General features: G+C 44.8%; 1 protein-coding gene across 2 annotated transcripts in view; it reads right to left on the bottom strand.

The window, feature by feature from the left end:
* The window catches only part of LGMN (legumain), a 248,047-nt gene extending 228,748 nt beyond the window's left edge, over window positions 1-19,299 (bottom strand). For both annotated transcript variants that reach the window (XM_077924609.1, XM_028717284.2), the window contains exons 1-8: window positions 19,143-19,299; window positions 9,022-9,191; window positions 5,850-5,947; window positions 5,235-5,316; window positions 3,612-3,697; window positions 3,421-3,496; window positions 2,932-2,994; window positions 591-657 (exon numbers count right to left, since the gene is read on the bottom strand). In XM_077924609.1, the coding sequence (XP_077780735.1) occupies window positions 591-657; window positions 2,932-2,994; window positions 3,421-3,496; window positions 3,612-3,697; window positions 5,235-5,316; window positions 5,850-5,947; window positions 9,022-9,159 (610 nt within the window). In that variant the 5' untranslated portion in view covers window positions 9,160-9,191; window positions 19,143-19,299. The remainder of the gene's footprint in view (window positions 1-590; window positions 658-2,931; window positions 2,995-3,420; window positions 3,497-3,611; window positions 3,698-5,234; window positions 5,317-5,849; window positions 5,948-9,021; window positions 9,192-19,142) is intronic.
* Between the last annotated feature and the right edge of the window lie 2,751 nt (window positions 19,300-22,050).

Here is a 22,050-nt window from a genome sequence, read left to right as displayed (position 1 = left end):
CCAGACAATTGACAGCTGGGTACTTCTAGCCTCATGCTGAATTTGGCAAACAAGAGGGTGGGAGGAGATCCTACCAGCCAGATCCAATTTCCCACCCCTGGTGTAAAGGTAAAGGTAAAGGGACCCCTGACCATTAGGTCCAGTCGTGGCTGACTCTGGGGTTGCGGCGCTCATCTCCCTTTATGGACTGAGGGAGCTGGCGGGTCATGTGGCCAGCAGGACTAAGCTGCTTCTGGCAAACCAGAGCAGGGCACAGAAACGCCGTTTACCTTCCCGCTGGAGCGGTACCAATTTATCTACTTGCACTTTGTGCTTTTGAACTGCTAGGTTGGCAGGAGCAGGAACCAAGCAATGGGAGTTCACCCCGTCGTGGGGATTCAAACCACCCACCTTCTGATCGGCAAGTCCTAGGCTCTGTGGTTTAAACCACAGCGCACCCGTGTCCCTCACCCCTGGTGTAGATAAGACTTAAAAACCATATTTAACCCAAATTGCAATAATGCTTGCACATTTTCAATACCTCCCAATGAAGACTTTTTGAGTACAATCAGATGATTGGTCTCAAACCAGAACGCTGACTGTTCACTTACCATTTATATCATGAGGTAGATTTTTCATCATTGATCCAGATTCACATGCTTCAATGTAAAACACCATCTGCAATTTATGTTAAGAAATAGTGAGACACACTTCTAGATGTTTGGGTAAAGATCTGGTACCTGCTATTTCTCCCAAGTATCCTTTCCCTTACCCATAAGCTCACTGACGAACGCTACATCTCCATCATATAGCGAAGATACTCTTTAATATTTGATTTGTAGATTATTACTGCTCACCATGCCTCTAGACTAGAGGGGGAGGGAAACTGGCTTATTGTGATGTGCAAACCATACCAAGGTAATTAAATCTCAACTACTATCTGAAACCAGCCAGCTTCATCAAACACAGCGTGTTTCAACAGCTAACCATAGTTAGTTGAATGCAACACTAAGCAGTAGTTAATCTAACTCAGAAGCTTCCAGTCTTCTAGCAAGTACTCGCTAACCTTATCCACATAAAGCTATGCAGAAATTAGCACTACATGCAAACTGGCCCTACCTGTAAGACTTGCGAAAACCAACTTTCACTGAATTGTCCCTAAGTTCAACCCTGGGTTTCTCTAGCATCCTTTCTTGCCTTTTTGAATAGCTGTGCACATAACGCTCTACGTGGGGCTACCTTTGAAGGTGACCCGGAAACTACAACTAATCCAGAATGCGGCAGCTAGACTGGTGACTGGGAGCGGCCGCAGAGACCACATAACATCGGTCTTGAAAGACCTACATTGGCTCCCAGTACGTTTCCGAGCACAATTCAAAGTGTTTGTGCTGACCTTTAAAGCCCTAAACGGCCTCGGTCCAGTATATCTGAAGGAGCGTCTCCACCCCCATCGTTCTGCCCGGACACTGAGGTCCAGCACCGAGGGCCTTCTGGCGGTTCCCTCACTGCGAGAAGCCAAGTTACAGGGAACCAGGCAGAGGGCCTTCTCGGTAGTGGCGCCTTCCCTGTGGAACACCCTCGCACCAGATGTCAAAGAGAACAACAACTACCAGGCTTTTAGAAGACATCTGAAGGCAGCCCTGTTTCGGGAAGCTTTTAATGTTTGATGTATTATAGTATTTTAATATTCTTTTGGAAGCCGCCCAGAGTGGCTGGGGAAGCCCAGCCAGATGGGCGGGGTATAAATAAATTATTATATTATTATTTTTATTATTATTATTATTATTATTATTATTATTATTATTATTATTATAACAGGTATAAAAAAGGCGCCACGTTACTTCAACTCCACATTTACCAGAATTTGTTGGACCTTATACATGTTTCATATTCACTCAGAAGGCGCACCTACCAAGTTCAACAGAACTTACTTCCAGTTAATCAAGCAGAATAAAATAATACTGCCTTAAAAACCAAGTGTTTATTTTCACATTACCCTCCAGTGCAGAATGCATATAAACTGGCTGAACATTACACACAAACCAGATACTCTGAAGGTAGGATGTGCCACAAAATGTTGGGTGGGGTTGTACCATTCTATCCCAGGTCAGGGTCTCCCTGCTGACCTGCCCAGTCTCCCAACTGGGTGGAAGGAGGAATGGAATGAAGTAGTGGGAAGAGGGAAAGATACATGGAAATCAAAGCCTGTAGAAAGAACTATTTCCTTTTCTGGAGAGGCCACTTCCTGGTTCACATAGGTTATTTCCTTTAGGGTGTTTTCCCACCTTAAGGTGTTTTTGAGAACCTGCAAACTTTCGGGTTAACCCATGTTGACTGATACTTCTCTTTCCAGCTCTGTAAGCTCAGAAAATTTGAACTGGGAGAGAGAAAGAGGACACTTCCCATTCCAGTTTCAGAACTGTATTACTCCAGGTATGCTAAGGCAAGAGTCTCTCAATATGCAAGATGATAAAGTCCAATAGTTTTTGGGTTTTGTTTTTTTTAAAAAAAGAAGAAGAAGAAGAAGAAGAGTTTGGATTTGATATCCCGCCTTTCACTCCCTTTAAGGAGTCTCAAAGCGGCTAACATTCTCCTTTCCCTTCCTCCCCCACAACAAACACTCTGTGAGGTGAGTGGGGCTGAGAGACTTCAGAGAAGTGTGACTGGCCCAAGGTCACCCAGCAGCTGCAGGTGGAGGAGCGGAGACACGAACCCAGTTCCCCAGATTACGAGACTACCGCTCTTAACCACTACACCATACTGGAGAGGGGGAAAGCTTAATCATACCATCTTTCCACATACTTCTGTGTTATTGAGTTTAGGACTCTACTACAACATCCTTTCCAGTAACAATTAGCATTTAGAGTGGAAGAGTTCACAAAGCTGAGTCCTATGCAAATTATAATGGCTGTTACTCTTAAAATAAATAAAGGTGGAAAATAGTCATTTTACCTTCTGGTATTTTTTGTGATGGTACATATATGAAATGGTCTTGTTCAATTCTCCTACGTGGAGCTGTAAAAAAGGAAGTACCTGATCATATCCCACTGCTGTCCACTAAAGTAATAAGAAACACATCTAGCATACAATCAGGCATCTGAAGCACTCCAAGTAAGTTATCAGCGATCTTTACAATAACCTTGCAAGGTGGGCTTGCATTGTCGCAATTCCCATATTAACCGAAGGAGGCAGGAAAGCCAAGAATTCAGCCCCTGCTCTACTGAAAACACTCACTGGGTGTCCTGTCAATGCATTCTCATGGCTGTTATATATTACCCAAAGTCCCCAAACAGCTACTTTTCTAGCCTTCAGTGAGTGAGAGAGAAGTCTGATACAATATACTGATACAATGCAGCCAAACTGCAGCTTGAGAAAACAAGTGTTTCTAGGCTTGCGAACTAAATCAGTGCTACTTAAGACAGGGGGGAAATTATTACGTACATCATCAGATGGAAAAGCCAGAAGTCCCGGGGCGCCATGATCAGTGAAATAGACAAATATGTGATCCCGAGGGCCACTGCAGAGAGAGAAAACCTTCTTAATTTCCAATCTTTTACTTAAATTCCAACTTGGTGTTAAAACTATATTGATGAAGAAACAATGGCATTCCATTCTCACGTCTTTCCAATTACCTTCGTAGTACTTTTCCCGATCCTTTATTCTTCACTGCTTCAGCATCACCTCTGAGCACAGCAAGGAAGTTTGCTGGTGTAACATCCTACAGGTTGGAAAGAGATTTGAAGCTGAAATGCAGCCAGCAACATTCCTTTTAAAATAAACAAATAAAAAGTTGACTTCTGCGTGTTGGCTCCTATCCAGCAGAACCATGGCTTTCAAAGAGTGCTCTGGGGAACCCTGCGTATATAAAAAAAAAAAATGCTCGCCAGCAACACACATCCACAGAACCCTGGAACTTTAGACTGGCTCTCAGTTCATGTGGGGAGACGGAGAGTGTTGGGATTTTGAATACGTGCAGCTTCACACAGAGTCTATTAGGAGTTGGCCGACAGCCAAGGCAATGTGAAGGAGTAAAATCTGCCTGGTGATACAGAGGCATGGAGACAGCTCCATGATTGGTCAAGCTCTCACGGGAATAATGATTTATGGCCTACTGACTGGAATGTGTTAGTCAGAGAGTAGGAGTTGGAGGCTTGAGAGTTGTGAGTCGGAGGAGAGAGCTAGTTAAAGATCTGTGTTCTGTTCTGTTCCTGTAAATAGTCCACTGTATATAATAAACACCTATAAGTACAAGTTACTGGTTCCTGCTTTGTCCATCCTGCCTGCAGCCAATTGCTTTCGTGAACTCTGCATATACAGTGCTAGGTCTGGCTAAGGTCCTGCAACAAGTCAGGAAGTTGCAAAACACCAATAGAGAGATCAAGCAGGGTTGAATCATAGACCCTGCACAACTGCACCCCTTATTATAGACAGTGTTTCCTCAGAGTCTCTGTGTACTGGCCCACTACTATGAGTGAGGGCTGCTTTGTAGGGCAGATTATCCCCAGTAGCTGCACTAGGATGTGGGAGTTAACTGGTTGGGCTGGAGTTTTAGGAAATTCAGTGAGTTAAAAAAATTCTTATAGGCTAGTGTTAGCGACAGTGTCTCCTGAGCCTTCAGAAACTGTCATCAAACATCATTAAGACTCCAATATCAGTATCTGTCTATAGTATCCCTTTAATAAACCAACCATCTTAGCTTAAAGTTCATCCTGCCTCTACCACAGGTGTCCATCATACCCCCTAAACCTACTATACATGCTACTAGGATGCTTTGAAAGCATTCTGAGTAAATTGATGGCAGTGTGAAATTAAGGAAATACAGATAGCTAAACTTAATACAAGTGAGGCTGAGATCAGCGAGTATCCCTAACAGACTTGGAAAGCCAATGGTGAATTATGAATTGATCTCTATGCCCATCAGCTGCAGAACAAAGAACCAATTGCCTGGAAGACTTCCAAGACTTCAGGCTGCAATTCAAGGAGGGGGTGATCTGCCATGCAGGAGGGGGTTTGCATGCAGTGGATTTTGTGCTAATGGACCGACACTGTGCTTACAATTAACTAGTCTTGCTTCACTTGAAATATGTGGTTTACATTTAAATTGAAGCAAAGTCTCTAGGTTCTGGACAAAAGCATCCAAACTCAAGTGGCCCACTCTTCAGGTGGGTTAATAAAATCCTATTTCTTTGGGAAACTTGTGATATTCAAAGCTAGCAATGTTCCTAGGTTACCAAGCAAATAAATCTAGTTCTTACCTCTTTTACATAGTCTTTTGGTGTTCCTTTGTACACATCTGTACCATTGGGCCTGTTGATGATGATTCCTTTGGTTGGATTCCTGAAGAGAGGAAGTGGACAGGAAATTTTAAAGGGGCAAAAAGTGAAGTCATTTCTTTTCAAAGTTAAAAAAAGAGAAAACCTCTACAACATGCATTAACAGGCTATTCCTGTCCAGACAGGGACGCCGCTGGGTCCACCAGCTGAAGCTTTTGGAAGGCATTCCTTGCCACCAAACTGTGCTTCATGCAAACAATCCAGGATCAGGGATTTCCCTCTTTCTGTGGAAAACAGGAGACTAAACACTTGAGAAGTGTAGCGGCTGGCCCCCTTCTAACTATGAGTGAAGTCTGCAAATTTTGTGAGATGCTTTTGTTAGGTCTTGTGACAGAGACACTAGATTCATATACAGCAGGGGTAGGGAACCTGTAGCCTTGCAGATGCTGTCAAACTACAACTCCCACCAACTCCTTGGGCCTTCAGGCCATGCGCGCCGGGAGCTGTAGTTCAGCAACAAATGAACCACAGGTCTCCCACTTCTGATACGCAGCAACAGCCCTGCACACAAAGTTCTGCCAAAATTCTGATACTTACTGCTCATTGAAGGCAATGTCGTCATACATCATCACAACGATTTGTTCATCTGGAATGCCATTCCGGTGCACAATTTGGTAAGCATGGCAGGCATCAGCCTGAAAAGACACAGGGCAGTTTTATTTACTGGGTGATTTTTAAATGTGTTACGGGAAACAGAAAAGTTGTAGCCCTTGTCACTGGCCTCCAGTGGAAGTCTCTCTTTTCATGCAAAGAAATCTCCAGTTAAACCCGGGACAATCCACCCCAAAGCCCTCTTTCGTTACAACGCCGATAGGTTTATAAACCAAACCAACCTGTCGCACATTCAACTTGAGCACAATATATGTGCGGTGCCAGGAAATAATTAAATAAAAAATTTAAACAGCGAAAAGGCAGGGAAAGGGCAAAAATGGCCCCAAAAGAGTGGGAAAACTGCAAAAATGGAGAGAAATGAGCAAGGAAAATGCTAGCAATCCCAGAAGCCTTTGCAACTGCAATCCCATGAATTTTTGAACGAGGATTATTTTGAGATGGCAGCTAAACGCAAGGCATCATCATCTTCCTTGGTTGCTGAGAAACCAAAGAAGCAGCAAGTGGTTTAGAGGGTGTTTGCGGGCTTTTTAAGATGGTGTTCGCCCATATGTGATTTCACATATACGCGGAGTACCCAGGAATGTAACACTCATGTAAGTGGGGAGTCACTTGTAGTTAAAATGAGGCAACGGAAAAACAGAGGCAGGTTTGGCACACTCAAGGGAACTACAAGATATGCAAAAATAGGGGGGACCCTAAGAGGGTCCCCCCAGTCTAATGTGGACAGAGATATTCTGTGACTACAGAATATGTAATGTTTGTTGTGGGGAAAACCTGGGGTGGAGAAAAGCCAAGCAGCTATAAAATAAAAGCTGGTTAGAGAAACTCAGCATGCCACAATCAAAGGCCCTGTCCATTTGATAACTTGATATTCTCACAAAAATCACTGCATTGCGGTAAATCCAAATAGGAATGGGGAGAAGGGGAAAAACTATGAACAGTGATGCTTTTACACTACTTGGACAGGAAGATATTGAACAAAATAAATAAGCAATCTGTACAGAAGGGGTGACAAATTGTGCCCCTTCCCCAAATGCTGTTGGACTGTATCTCCTATCGTCTTTAATCACCTGCAATGTGAGCAAGGGCTGATGGGAGTTGTAGTCCAACCACTGAAGCACACCAGGCCCCTCACCCCTGCTATGCAGAAACAAGTCCTGCGTCATGTAGGCTTGCATATATGCCAAGAGAACAACTCTCATGACTTCAGCACGTTCTCACTGTAGGATGCCATCTAGCGCCTGCAAAGGCCTTTTTATTTCCTTGCCCCTTTCTCCAGGACAGCCAAACACAGAGGTTTTAAGTTTCATAATACCACTTTAAGAAATCACTTTCAAAATACTTCAAGCGTTAAGTAAACACTGAAGCCTTTTGCAAAAACCCACCACAATGTTTACCAATAACCTGTTTAAACTAGCAGAGATTCCTCCACCCCCCCAGGCAAGACAGGACTGGATTCAGATTTAGCTATGGTTAAGAGTAGACCTACTGAAAGCAATGAGACTTAACAAATTTAAGTCACGTTGATGTCAGGGGGTCTGCTAACTACAAGTCTAATTCAGTGACATATGGCCAAGTCAGGTAAGTGGATACAGAATCCCAGCCTGAATTTCTGCAAAAAGGAGCTGGGCCATGAAAGGCAACAGACCACAGTTGGGCTGAGGGTCTCTTTTATGATCTGTTTTTGCATCCTTTCCTACAAACGCTGCCATCCAAATCTGCAGCTTTCATCTTAATGAAGACTTGAACACTTCTACACTGAAGCTCAACCATAGACTGCCTAGGAGTATAGGGACCACAGGCTAAGAAACCCTACCCTGGGAAATTCAAACCTGGAGCAAATCAAAGTTACTTAATTGTGCAAGAACCTACATCAGAGACACAGGCTGCTATTATAAGAAGTCTGTGACAAGCTTTCCTCACATGTCGGAATTTCAGTTCATAGTCCTTGCCTAAAGAATTTAGACTTCCTCCTCCTCCCACACAGTGTTGTTCGATCCTCTACCTCTAACCACAACTGCCTCTCCCTGACCTGCTTGCAATTGAGGTTAGAGAGCTGAGTAGGGATTGCACAAGCTTTCCCACGTAGCTGTGTTTGTGCCAGCCTACTTCTGCACTATAGATGGGGAGGGAAGAAGTGTGCTAGACCTCAATGTCTGTGCAAACCTTTCAGGCTTGCAGGATTACGATGGCACAGAGAACCACACCAGCCTACCAACACCACTTCAATAGAAAGAGTCCCCAGAATGCTAGGGTAAGCTTTTCGGACTGCAATATTTAGCAGATTAATCAGCTAGTTTAACAAGCTGGCAAGTAAACCACCTAATGACTTAATCCCAGTCACTCTTATACTCAGCTCATGTGATGAATGTCCACACTTGAGGATTGCACCATCGTTATGTGCTGACTTGCAAGTGTAAATATGACCTTCTAGACAGAATCTTCAAAATCACCAGACCATTCGTCCCCAGTAGACTTTAGTGACACTACTTCTGCCTAGAGATGGGGAACCTGCAGCTTACCTCTTTCTTGCTGGGACTCCAACTCCCATCAGCCCCAGCCAACGTGGCCAATAGTCAGGGATGATGGAGGCTGAAGTCAAACCATTTTTTGAGGGCTCCAGCAGAGGTGGGGAACTGTATCTGGCCAATGGACTGGATCCCATATCTCCTACACCCTTCATGGGCCAGGTGTCACAGACGGGCAGAGCCACCCTCCTGGCAACCACCCAATTTCACAGTGACATCAGGTGACCCATTTTTGCTTGCATACACACTTAGCTGATTGTGCTAGCAAAGTCTGGTGCTAGCAGGGCTTTATAGGTGCTGCTGATCAGAAGTGCCTGCAAACCCCCTATGGCCCTGGTACATCTTTACCCACCTCACATCTGACATCATCTATGACATCAGGTGTAAGGGAAGTGGGCGTGGCTTGGCCCAAATGACCTGGTGGTCCAAGTGCGAAAGCCGGCAGGCCAGAGGTTCACCACCTGTGTGCTATGTAAGAGAAACCAACTGGTGTTCAGACATGCAAGAGCCAGGATAGAGAACCCAACTTTGTTTAATGCAACAACTCCCTTCGCCCAGCCAACTCTTACCTGGTGTCTGTAGTTATACCAGGAATTGGAACCAGCGACAATGACAACCCAATGCTTGCCTCCATCCTCAGGGTCCTCCAGGGGAAAGGTGCTGATTCCGAGGACAAAACTGAGCAGTACTGCTACCTTCAAAGCCATGCTCTTTCTTCCTTCTTCACGAAGTACAGGAACTATGGGACACAAATAAAATGTCAGACTGGGGGAGGAGTGAGGGAGAAGAGCCACAATCCGTTGATGTCCTTTAAATTTTATTGTGCAGAGCCAGTTTTAAGAGACTATAGTTCAAAGTCCAGAGGAAGTGGGACACTGGATGTTCTTTCTGGTGTAGGCAAAAACAGAGGCAGTTTGAGTTCTTACTGGGGCTAGTGTGGTCAGGTAACACAGTTTTAAGAAGGCTTGCTCAGAATTAAGACCCACCCAAGAATTTCCAAGTAAACATGCACTGGGTTGTAAAACCATTCTTGCCAGCAGTTAAAACCAGCAGGAGACGAACTTCCTAGAATTTGGTGTAATTGCATTTCTTTGACCAAGGCGCCATCCTGATGGAGGAAATGGATGGTTCTGTCTGCCTCAGAATTAAGAAAAAGCGGAAGAGAAATGGCACTGCAGATCTTTTAGCAACCAACGCAACAACACTGGTACAGATCATGGCTCTGCGCCTGCCAACACATCCCTCAAGACAATGTCTAGCAGAGGAAGCAAATCTGCAACTTCCTTTTCAAGGCGGGGGAAATGAGGACACACAAATCCAAGATATGGCAGGGAATCCGAACAAGACTTGTTCTCACATATTGTTCACCACATTGTGGCAAATAAAGTGAATGTGATGCTGCCAATCTAGGAAGGTAGTGCGATAAGGATCACGTGTCACAAGATTAGGGCGACATTCATCTAAGTTCTACTCAAAGTAGGCCCACTGAAATGAAATTAGGCACCATTTGCAATATAAGTTTATAGCAGTATCATTACTACTTTTAAACTATCAGGGCTTACCATCAAAGAATCCTGGGAAGTGTAGTTTGTTAAGAGTGCTGAGATATGTTAGGCAAACCCCTATTTCCTTCACAGAGCTACAGTCCAGAGTGGTTTAACAGTCAGTCCCTCTTCCCAGGGAACTCTGGAAACTGCAGCTCTGCAAGGGAAATAGGGGTCTCGTGACAATTCTCAGCGCCCTTAAGTGCAGTTCCCAAGATGCTTTGGGGGAAGTTATGACTGTTCAAAGTGAATGTACAATGCATTAAATGTACAATGCAGATGGGGGTCTTAGTCATCCTTATTGATATCTAAATAGGACTAGCATTACAGTAGATACCACCATTAGTGATTGCAGCAAGATAATGATATTAAGTAGATGCTTCACGATGGCACTGCGGGGGGGGGGGGGTGCTTTTCTATGATGGCCCCAAATTGCAGCGCTCCCTCTGCAAGGTGGTACGTATGTTTGGCCGCTGCAAGCTTTTAAAGTAGATTATTTTAATTTTTAAAAAATCATTCATTTCAGTCTGTCTTCCTCTAAATAAGGCTTACAGTGTTAAGAGAGCCATTTTAAAGATGAATAGCTTTTCTATTCATTCAGGATATTTTGTCACTTTTATTTCCTGTAACTGGCCTGTGTTTCTGAAGTAGTTGATTCCGCAAGGTTTTTCCTGTATTTTTTAAGCTGACTTGTTTGAGTTACATCCCAAAATACGCCCTATAAATGATTTTAGAAATAAATTAAATGCTCTGGGATCATAAGCTCCACCAGGAACAGAAGATTCAAGCATGTAGGTTCACGATTCCCATGTAGGTCTAGATGCCATCATCCAGTTCTCCTGATTCTGGGCTGCAAGGCCTCCTCCAGCAGGCTCACCCCTGTTCTAAATGAAATGGCCTATGAATCTATGTGCACCCTCTTCTTCACACGCTTCCTCTGCTGCTGGTTCTGTCATCCAGTGGCAGTATTTCTTTCAAATCTTTTAGGTAACCAATGCCATCGTTGATTTGCCTAACAAGGAAACCCTTAATTGTAGCAAGGGATTCTGGGATGCTCATGTCTGTGGTTAGCTGCTATCCAGTCCTCCTGTGTGCGTGTGTCTAGCCGCCCCCATCCTAGAAACAGAATGCGCCATGGAATGCATCAAGACACCCACTCACAGCTTCTTCACATTGAACAGGGAGATCAATAGCAGCAGGCAAGCTGTCTTCCATGAAAATTAGTCTGGTGCAACCGATTGAGGAACCCCCGGGGTAAGAACACCACATTGCCCAATTTCTCTTGGATTGCCTTTATCCCTTGTTGGAATAATTGACAGTGGACAACATAATTATCACAATTTAGTTATACAAACACTGTTACAGAAGTAGGGCAGCTCCAAGCTAGAGGAGGAAGGGTGTGTCTTCCCAAAGATGCAATCGTACTCAGGCTCATTGAGAGAGCGACTCACTGGGACTTGCATCTGAATAAAGCCTGTGTAGGATGGGCAAAAGTGACGCGGGTGGCGCTGTGGGTTAAACCACAGAGCCTAGGACTTGCCAATAAGAAGGTTGGCAGTTCAAATCCCCGTGATGGGGTGAGCTCCCGTTGCTCGGTCCCTGCTCCTGCCAACCTAGCGGTTCGAAAGCACATCAAAGTGCAAGTAGATAAATAGGTACCGCTCCGGCGGGAAGGTAAACGGCGTTTCCGTGCGCTGCTCTGATTCGCCAGAAGCGGCTTAGTCATGCTGGCCACATGACCCGGAAGCTGTACGCCGGCTCCCTCGGCCAGTAAAGCAAGATGAACGCCGTTGGCCACGACTGGACCTAATGGTCAGGGGTCCCTTTACCTTTAGGATGGGCAAAGACACTGGTCTGTGGTGAGCATGGAAGGAGACAGGAGGAGCACGGGCCTCTAGGATGATGTGCAGCCTGGCAGGAAACTCTTAGCTCCTTAATCCGAGCTTAGTGAGCACATTCATGTAGCCCAATGGACAAGGTGGCTGCCCACTAGGCCACTGGGACATAGGAATCCTTGCCCATCGCCACACAGTGCAGCTAGGATAAGAATATAGCCAGGCACAGCCTAGTTAGCATTGCTTCCTCCTTCCCTTTGTGGGCAGTTGGTGGTACAAAGGGCAAGATGGTCTTTTCTGGTGTGTGGAGAGGCCTGAGGAGTCTCTGGGACTCAATGGTGTATCATTCTGACAAAGACAAAAGAAGACGGTGGGCAGACAAACTCATCAGGCACATACACCCTGTTATGCTACAAGGAAGCCTGCCTTGAAGTTTACTTCAGTTCAGTACAGTCACTTATTTATATTTAGGTAGACCGTTAATAGTACTTTTGGCAAAGGTTTCTCTTTTTAATATTTAAAGACACTTAGAGAGTCTGTCTAGAGCCAATTAGATCCAACAGATAAATGGCATCAGTTCCATTACTTTACAATAATAGTTTAATAGTGGCTGGGGAAACCCAGCCAGATGGGCAGGGTATAAATAATAAATTTGTAATAATAATAATAATAATAATACTTAAACATTGATATAGTGCCTTAAAGCACTTCACGTGTAGTTTCTAGTTATACTGTAATCCTTACAACAGCCCTGTGGAGTAAAACCAGTGTTGTGCCCCATTTTGTGGATGGAGGACAGAGTCACTTCCTTAAGGCCACCTATTGTGTTCACAGTAGGTGAGTAATTAAAACCAGGAACTTCCTAGCCCATAGTTTAGGCCCCATCTGCACTATAGATTTACGAATCATAGAACTGAAGAGTTGAAGGGAGCCCAAGGGTCATCTAGTCCAACCCCCTGCAATGCAAGAATCTCAACGAAAGCATCCATGGCAGATGACCATCCAAGCTCTGCTTAAAAACCTCCAAGGAAGGAGAGTCCACAACCTCCAGAGGGAGACTGTTCCGCTGCTGAACAGCTCTTCCTGTCAGAAAGTGTTTCCTGATGTTTGGCCAGAATCTCCTTTCTTGTAACCTGAATCCACTGGTTCGAGTCCTACCCTCCGGAGGAGAAAACAAGCTTGCTCCATCTTCCATGTGACAGCCCTTGAGATATTTGAAGATGGGTATCATATCTCCTCTTATCCAAGCTAAACAAACCCAACACTTTCAACCTTGTTCTTCATTAGCCTTGGTTTCCAGACCCTTGATCATCTTGCCTGCCCTCTTCCGCACAAGTTTGAGCTGCAGTATGATACCACTTTAAACATTAATCGCTTCCCCCAAAGAATCCTGGGAACTGCAGCTTGTAAAGGGTGCTGAGAGTTGTTAGGCAACCCCCTATTCCCCTCACAACTCTCAGCACCCTTAAACTATCATTCCCAGGATTCTTTGGTGGAAGCCATGAGAGTTTGAAGTGATATGATACTGCTTTAAATGTGTAGCACATATGAGGCCATAACCAATCAGTTCTCCCAATAACTTGCTACTGCTCATGATATGAAAGTACAGATACTAGGACGTGTTAAACTCTGTGTGGGCACTCGCATGTGTGCAAATGTATGGGGGGGGCATGGACGTAGCCAGGATTTATGTTAGGAGGGGCAGGCTTTTGTTAGGGGGGCAGAACCTGTTTTTTATTGATTTAGAGGCAACAACTGCCCCAGCTACACCCATGGGGGGTGGGGGAAGAAGCCACACAGCACAGCTAGCCTTGCTAAGAAGTGTTATCTGTTTAAGCTGGTTGGCCTGGATACACAATTAAAGCTTACAATAAATTACCTCAGCCAAGTCACGTTATGCCTGAATCATCAGAAAAGAATCACAACAGGAAGAAAAGGTCAATTTGGCTAAAGTTTACATAAGATCTTCTACCTCCTCTTAAAGGATTACACTCTGAACACAGAAAGGTGACAAGAAATCCAAGGCCGTTAACCACATGATGTCGTTCCCCCACCTCGTTTCGAATTAAAAAGTAGAAGTAGACTTCTTGAAGTGTTCCTAAGCTCCCACTTCTTTTTGGAGGGAGAAGAAAGAACTGGATGACAGTCATATCCCTCTGCCCCCTTTATTTCCCATTCTTGGCCTCTACTGGGCTATGAAGACTGGAAAGTGCCATCTCCACAGTTGCCAAACCACCAAGAGGAGAAGATGGCAACCAGGAGTTTGTGGCTTGACTACCAAAGCTAGCCAAAAATTGTGGGACCCCGCCCCCCAATTAAAAAAAAGTCTTTTGCAGCAGCAAAAAGAGCTAAGCACTTCTTTGGACCTTGGTCCTTGTTTTCAGCCAGCATATAGGAATGTGCACAACTGTTAGAAGCAGTGAACACACTATCAAGTAGTTAATCATTTTCCTACCATCTACAAATCTTTGGCACCTGGGTCATTTCAGCAAAGGCGATCAATACAAGGCTGTGGTGCAGCCTTTGCCAACCTCCAGACGTTTGGGATGACAACTCGCATGAGCCCCAGGCAGTACGGTGGTAGTCTAAAATATCTTGTTATTTTGGCAAAGGCTGCTGTTTGCATTTTGAGTTGTTCTTGTGCGGGAAAACTTCCTGCACAGCCATTTCCTTCCCCCCCACCCCCCATCTTATAACACAATATGAAGAGGTTGACGATTTAGCAGTCCGTAAGTCCTAACACAGGGACAGCCAACCTAATGCACTCAAGGTTTTGTTGGACAACAATGCCTATCATTCCTGATCAATTGCCATAAAGGCTGGGGCTAATGGGAGCTGAAGTCCATCTGGAGGTTGTCTACCCTCAGCCTAACTCTCCCTTTTTGAAGCAGTGGGAAGTGATTTTCTGCAGGGCTGGGGAATGTGTCAGAATTAAGAAAGCACATTTTTTCTTCTTCTCATCTTATCAGTGGGGGGGGGACCCCATTTTTCACTTTCATCTCAACCTAATTATACCATACTCATGACTAAATGTTCGTTTTCTCTTTTCTGTGAAACATGGTGCTGACCCAGTCCTTAGACCCGGACAACTTATCTGAGAGGATTGAGGTCAGATTTGAAACGAAGACTAAACTAACCATCCTGTAATGTGGGCACAACTGGTGATAACAGCGACATTATCAGATCCCAGACTTGATCAGAGAACAGCAGCAAAACTAAGCACCCGGCAAATTTTAAATAGAAATCACCAAAAGCCAATCACCTTTGGTTTGAATTCCATTATCTTTCCTTGATAAAGTACAACAGAATTTCAATCAAACATATGGACTGTTAAACATTGCCAAAAAGAAATTTCACTAAAATTTCCCTTTTTTCCCTTTTCTTTTTCATATATCTTTTTTTAAAAAAACCACACACACCAAGATCAGTTGGTTCTGACGAAGCCTCCTGATAAATATTTTATTAAGATAGCATAGGCCATTTTTATTTATTTCACATATGCAGTAGCCCGGCCAGTCTCCCATGCATGGTGTTAAACTGTAATAGAATATACAAGTTACAAGAAAGGATATTCAGACTAAACTTTCGACAAAACAATCAGACAGTAAGAGCTGTTCCACAGTGGAACAGACTCCCAAGAGAGGTGATGGACTCTCCTTCCATGGGAGGTTTCTAAGCAGAGATTGGATGGCCATCTGTCATGGATGCTTTAGCTGAGATTCCTGCATTGCAGGGGGTTGGACGAGATGACCCGTGCGTCCCTTCCAACTCTAGGATTCTATGATAACACACCACATTGTAACAATATTTGGAATCAACGTTAAAAAAAAATCAAAATGAATTTTCAAGTATTTTTAAAAAGAACATTAAAGTTGGTTTCCTTCGTTCTAAACATTACAGTGGTGTTTTCTGCGCTGCCTCTGGAGAAGCCTCTGTGGGTGTCATGGAAGGATTGTATTCTTCCGGCACACACTCAGCCCACACAAGGGGCTGGCTAGGCCTGTTGAACCATGGGAGGCAATTGCATGTTACTGAAGGTTCACCCTACAACAAACACCCGGCACTCCCTTTTGATCATAACAACCAAACAGCCCTGCCACATCAGACCAAAAGCCAATCTAGTCCAACACCCTGTTTCCCACAGTAGCCAGAGTCAGGCGCTTGTCTGCGAAGCCATAGACTTCACAGGGTAAGGTTTGCATTAGATAACAAGCTGTGTTTGGGGGGGGGGGGGTTGACTTGTCACCTCTCATCTCAACCAAGCTTCCCCTTCATACAGCTTCAGAACTATACAAATACTAGAAAAGGATACCACTTCGCTCATGTTGAAACTCCTGAACAGCAGGACAAAATAATGCTTCTTACACCACTACATGCTACACCCTTGGTTAAGCGATTTACAAGAACAGCCAGTTCAGCCAAGTAATTGACAAATGTCGTCACAAACATACAGCCTTCCAAAGCCAGCCTTATGTTTCAGGGTGTGCGCTAACCTCACCGCAACTCAATTTCACGCACACCTCCGAGGAGCAGCGATAGCAGAGGGATTCTCTGAGACGGTGTCTATATTAAGTTCTGCACCACTTGCATGTCACAGGACAATTTGTTCCACCGTTAATTAAAAGAAAGATGGGGAACCTGTGATCCTCCAAATGTTACTGGATTTCCAGCATGGCTGGAGGTTGTGTTAGGTAGTATGTTTGAATGTTGAATATGTAAGTGTATGACTAGAGCCGTGGATCCCAACATGGGGCACATGCCCCACAGGGGGGCAATTTGGAAGTTTCTTTAGACCAAGTTAATGGCCTTTCTCCGTGTGAATAGGAGTTCACTTTTTGAATAATAAGAATTATATGTCACGGGGTGGGGATCAGGATGCTTAGGTGGGGCATGGCAAAAAAAAAGGTTGGGAACCACTGGTCTAGAGACGATGGATAGAACAAACACCGTTAGCTGTACTGCTGGATAAGTATTTAATGGTTATTGTATTTGCATTTGTTTAAAAAAACCAATACAATTTTGGGGGGTTTTTTGAAGTGTGGAGAACTGTACTGCTTAAGAACAATCATCAAAATTGCCTCACTGAACTGGAATAAAGTCCATCTAGTCTCCCTCAGTGACTAGCGAAACCCTGCTGGGAAATTCCCCAGCAGGGACCAGGCACAATGTTAGTAACTATTTCGGTTGTTTGTCTTCAGCAGCCAATAATATGTCTGCACAAAGGGGAGATACCCAGCCTGTAAACAAAAAGCTCCATTTTGTCATCATTGACAAATTTATACAAAACAGGTCACTGGGTGGCTGCTTTGTGGGAAAGTAACTCCTTATGAATTCTCTCAACACAAGGCAGAATTAGTTCCTGCTTTAGTCTTCCCTGAACCTACTGGCAGTTTCACTAGGACACATGGCTTCGACAGTTCAAGCGCACCAACTGCACCAGTACGAAGTGTTAAAAATTGTGGGTCTCTTATACATGGATAGTGCATGGGGGGGGGGGCGAGCGATTGGTGGCAGCTGCGAGCAGGAGATTGAGTGGCAATTGGGCGGGTGACTGATGCCTGCGGCAAGGGCTGCTTGCGATTGGCTGTTGCTGCAGCAATTGGGCGGTCGAGGTGTGCAACTGGCAGCGGCGGTCGGGCGGTTGAGCGTTTTTCAGCAATCCCCCCCCCCCAAGCTTTACAACTCTGGGCAATCGCCCCCCATTTCCTTAATTTGGAGTTCCCAAAAACAGGGGTCTTATACAAGGGAAAATACGGTATACATTACAAGTTCTTCACTGCCTATTACTGGTTCCTGTTTGCAAACAATTTTCAAAAGCAAGCCTGCAGCTAAATATTTACACTTGTGGAATTTTAAATTTATCTCTGTAAACTCTCTTATCAACTATTGCAAAAGGTACAGAGCTGAATACCAAACCAACTCCTCCCCCACTCAGGACTCAACATGACTAGGGTTACAATACCAGAGAAACGTGACTGAGTTCCAGGAAAAGGCATTACCTAAAGTCCTCCCACATCTTAAAATGCAAATAGTATGGCTGGTTGGAAAAGATATACAACCAACTGCCTCACCCCAAAGCACACAGAGGGGTGTAATCAGAGTTCCTCTAGGGTGCTATTCCGCTAAGTTTCACTCAGAGCTCACCAAATGAAATTAATGGACCTAACTTAGAATCATAGAATTGTAATAGCTGTCAACTTTCAGATTTGAAAATAAGGGATCAGCAGCCTCAAAAATAAGGGATCAGCGTAGATATCTAACAATCCGGGATAGCAGCGGGAAATGGTGCTGGAATAAGGGAATTTCCTGCAAAAAAAGGGAAAGTTGACGGCTATGAGAATTGTAGAGTTGGAAGGAACCTCGAGGGTCATCTAGTCCAGCATTGCAGGAAGATGCAGGAAGCCTCTATGCGGAACTGAACCCATGACCTTGCGAGTTATCAAGCACCACACTCTAGCCATGGTCAGATCACTTCCTGGTGCAACTGGACTTTTAATGTTTAACGGACTATTGCATTTTAATATTCTGTTGGAAGCAGACCAGAGTGGCTAGGGAAACCCAGCCAGATGGGTGGGGAATAAATAATGAATTATTATTATTATTTTTTATTATTATTATTATTATTATTATTATTATTATTATTATTATTATTATTATCGGGAGTTAACTAATTTCATTGGGGCTCCTCTGAGCAAAACATTATCAGAAACTTGTTGCTCAGTTGGACTTATGAGTACAAAACTGTAATGCAAGTGATTTGGGGGGGGGGGAGTATATGCACGAGAGCCTCAATCCACGGAAACAAATGGGTTCCAGAGCGCTTGAGTAGGATCAGGTTGCGCATACCTACAGAATCCAATATAACCCCAACAACCTGGGGATGATGCATAGATGTGTGTGGGTTGGGGGTGTGCGCACGTGGCCCACATTGGTAGAAACTCCCGCTGTGCATGTTGTCATTATTATTATTCTGGATTAAATTTGTGCTCCGCCCTTTGATGCGTAGATCTCAGGGCGGCGCACAACAGGAAAACCACAATGTTGTTGCAGCCACCGCAATAGGCGAAGCGGCTGGCGGGCTTGGGGCAAGAGGAGAGACCACCTCGACCTCCGGCAAAGCAAAGCGACGACCCCTGTGGTCTCGCTGACTCGCACCCTCCATTCCGCAGCAAGTGCGGTCCCACTGCCGCCCTCGCCCCCCACAACTGGCAACCCAAATTTAAGGGGAGGGGGACGCATAACGCTTCTATACATTGCTACATAAACGCGCGCGCACCGTTCAGACTTAGGCCCCGGGCCCCGACCTCTTACCAAAAGCTGGAAGGAGAGGGCGGGTCGTCGCCGCTGCTGCTGCCACCCGCTTTCTCGCGCCCACCCCGCACTCTGCAAACACAGGAAACCAAAGCCCAGCGGTGGCGGAGACGGCGGCAGCGGCTGAGGTTCGTGCGGCCGCGGGAGATACTTATAGGCGAGGAGCGGCAGGGGCGGGGCAAGAGCCTGACGGGCAGGCCTGGAGTCCACTGGCTGGGCGGCGAGGGGGTCGGCCCACATCGGACGGGATGGCGATCCCTATGGAACGGGCGGTGCATGTCGGGAATGGGAGGCCTCCGTCGCCGAGCGCCTCTGGGGGCGGGGCTCCCGCTAAGGGGGAAAGCCTCGCTCATAAACACAAGGCAGTCGGCCGGCCCTGCGAGGCAGGCCGCTCCGGGGTCAGCGGGGCTTAGTGCCTCGTGGGCGTGGGGATAAAAAGGGGGCCGCCTTGAACTTCTTGGCGGAAGGGTGGGCTATACCTGTAATAATAACAACTATTATTATTATTATTTGCAGTAATAATGATAATACATCCTAATAATAATGATTTACATCTTATGCCCTGTTAAAATGCGTTTTTTGTGGGGACGGCCCTATTGGGTTGTTTTTGTTTTTATTATGTATTTTGAGGTTTTATATCTTGATTTTATTCTTTGCCTCGCGGGTATATAAACTCAATAAATGATCATGATTTCTGAAATCAGTTTATGAGTCTCGCTCACAACACGATCCCTGTGTATGTTTTTAATACATTGAGTTCCATGGGAAACGGGGGGGGGGGGGGCTTTTATTTTCACAACAACCCTGTGAAGTAGGTTAGGCTGAGAGGAGGTGACTGGCCCAAGATTACCCGCTGGGCTTCATGGCTGAAGTGAGGATTTGAAATCGGGTCTCCCAGGTTCTCCTCAAACATTTTAATCACCAGTCACACGGGTTGGCACAGCCGGCGCCCTATCATTAGACAAGAGTGTGGAGGCTGTTCTCAGGCAACTGGTTTTGTTAGGGAGGGTAGGATTTTGTCTCTCAGCTTGGCTGGCCTTCGGTATTATTATGTACCTTGATTTGAAGGTGAGGGGCCAGTTTGCTGTTCTGCCCCAGAGAACAAAATGTCTTTGGACAGGTCTAGAGGTCATGTGGCTCCACTACACAAAATACTTCGAAAACATTTGAGAAGTTTCAGTGACCTCTGCTGGATGAAAACTGAAATTCCATTTGCTGGAGAAGGAAGTTTCAGCTCAAAACATATTTTTAATTTTTAATCTCTCTTTCGCTCTTGCGCCAACTTTTCTTCGCAGCTTTACTAACCATGGCAATCTCTTTTTGTTTTAGCAACCCTGAACAATTTAGTGTCATCAACATGAATAACTTGGGACCATTCATTTTAATGGGGCTACTCTAAGTAGAACTTAGTCAGATACTACCCAAAAGCATCACTAGCTCAGATGCTACTTCACTTTCACTACAAGCTTATGATATTGTTATGAGTTAGTAGGTACTAGACATTCCTAGTACTCCTGACTCTAGAATTTAATTAAAGCTCAATGTTAAGATTAGGTGCCAGACTCCTGTGTATTAAGTTGTGTGCAATACATTTTTAATCCCCTGGAATTAAAAAGCTAATTAAGGATTAAAAAGCCAATTAAATTAGGGTGAGCTTCATTGTGAGATGACAGTTTATGGAACGAGCCCTTAAGAAGACAACACATCAAAGAGACTGTGTGAGATAGCAAATGGCTGAGGCCTCTCCCTCAACTCAGAGTTAGACAATAAAGCCAGATTTTAGAGAGGTTTAGAGTGAGAAGCAATGTGAGTTAGGGATTATGTGACTGGGTTGCAAAGCAGCAAGCAGAGCATGATGTCTGTTTGAATCCAGGGCTGCAGCTATGGGAGAAGCAAAACTAGGCATAGGCAAACTTGGCTCTCCAGATGTTTTGGGACTACAACTCCCATCATCCCGAGCCAACAGGACCAGTGGTCAGGGTTGATGGGAGTTGTAGTCCCAAAACATCTGGAGGGCCGAGTTTGCCTATGCCTGAGCAAGACCCTCTTGGGATGTTAATCCTTGAACTCCTCCATCGTAGGCTCAGGTTGTATATATGTGTAAATAAACCATATATCATAAAAACAACACAGCCTCCGCTGTGCCTCATTTCCGAAAGGAAACACAAACCCTGTATTTTGCAAGCCACACTGAGCACTCTGCAATGGAATGAAGATCCCAAAATACATGTATACACAATGGGACAGCAGCAGGTGCGTATCTTGTGTTCATGGACACACTTCACTAGAATCAAATGGGCTGGGGTGTAACACTGGACAGCAGACAGGCTATCTGATCATTATTCTTGCCCATGCCCAGCCAATATAGTCCTGTAACCCAACCTGATATTGTACTATAACCAATGAAGTTGTGGCCTGTTTTGTACCCATAACTAAGACCTACATCTGCACCATACATTTAAAGCACTTTTATACAACTTTGAACAGTTTCCCCCAAAGACTCCTGGGAACTGTGGTTTGTGGAGGATCCTGAGATTTGTTGTAAAGACTCATATTCCCTTCCCAAAACTACATTTTGACAGAGTAGCTTGTCAATCTTGCTTCCCAGGGAACCCTGAGAATTTTAACTATGAGGATTCAAGAAAAAGGGCCATGCAGCTCATAGTTAAACTCTGGGATTTGTTACCACAACAATTTTCACCAACTTTTAAAGCTTTAAAGGAGAATTAGGAAACCTCATGGGTGGAGGGAAGTACTGGGCTGTGGGGGAGGGAAGTGAAGGGATTAATTGAAATTGTTAAAGACTGGTATAGGATTTAAGAGATTTAAATTTTTATATTCTATAAGGAAAGCAGAAAGGAGCAAGAAATATCAAGTAAAGGTATCGGAGGGAAGATCAGTGTAAATG

The sequence above is a fragment of the Podarcis muralis genome, chromosome 1 (assembly GCF_964188315.1).
Source record: "Podarcis muralis chromosome 1, rPodMur119.hap1.1, whole genome shotgun sequence".
In the NCBI taxonomy this organism is placed as follows: Eukaryota; Metazoa; Chordata; class Lepidosauria; order Squamata; family Lacertidae; genus Podarcis; species Podarcis muralis.
This window is presented reverse-complemented; position numbering and strand designations above follow the sequence as displayed.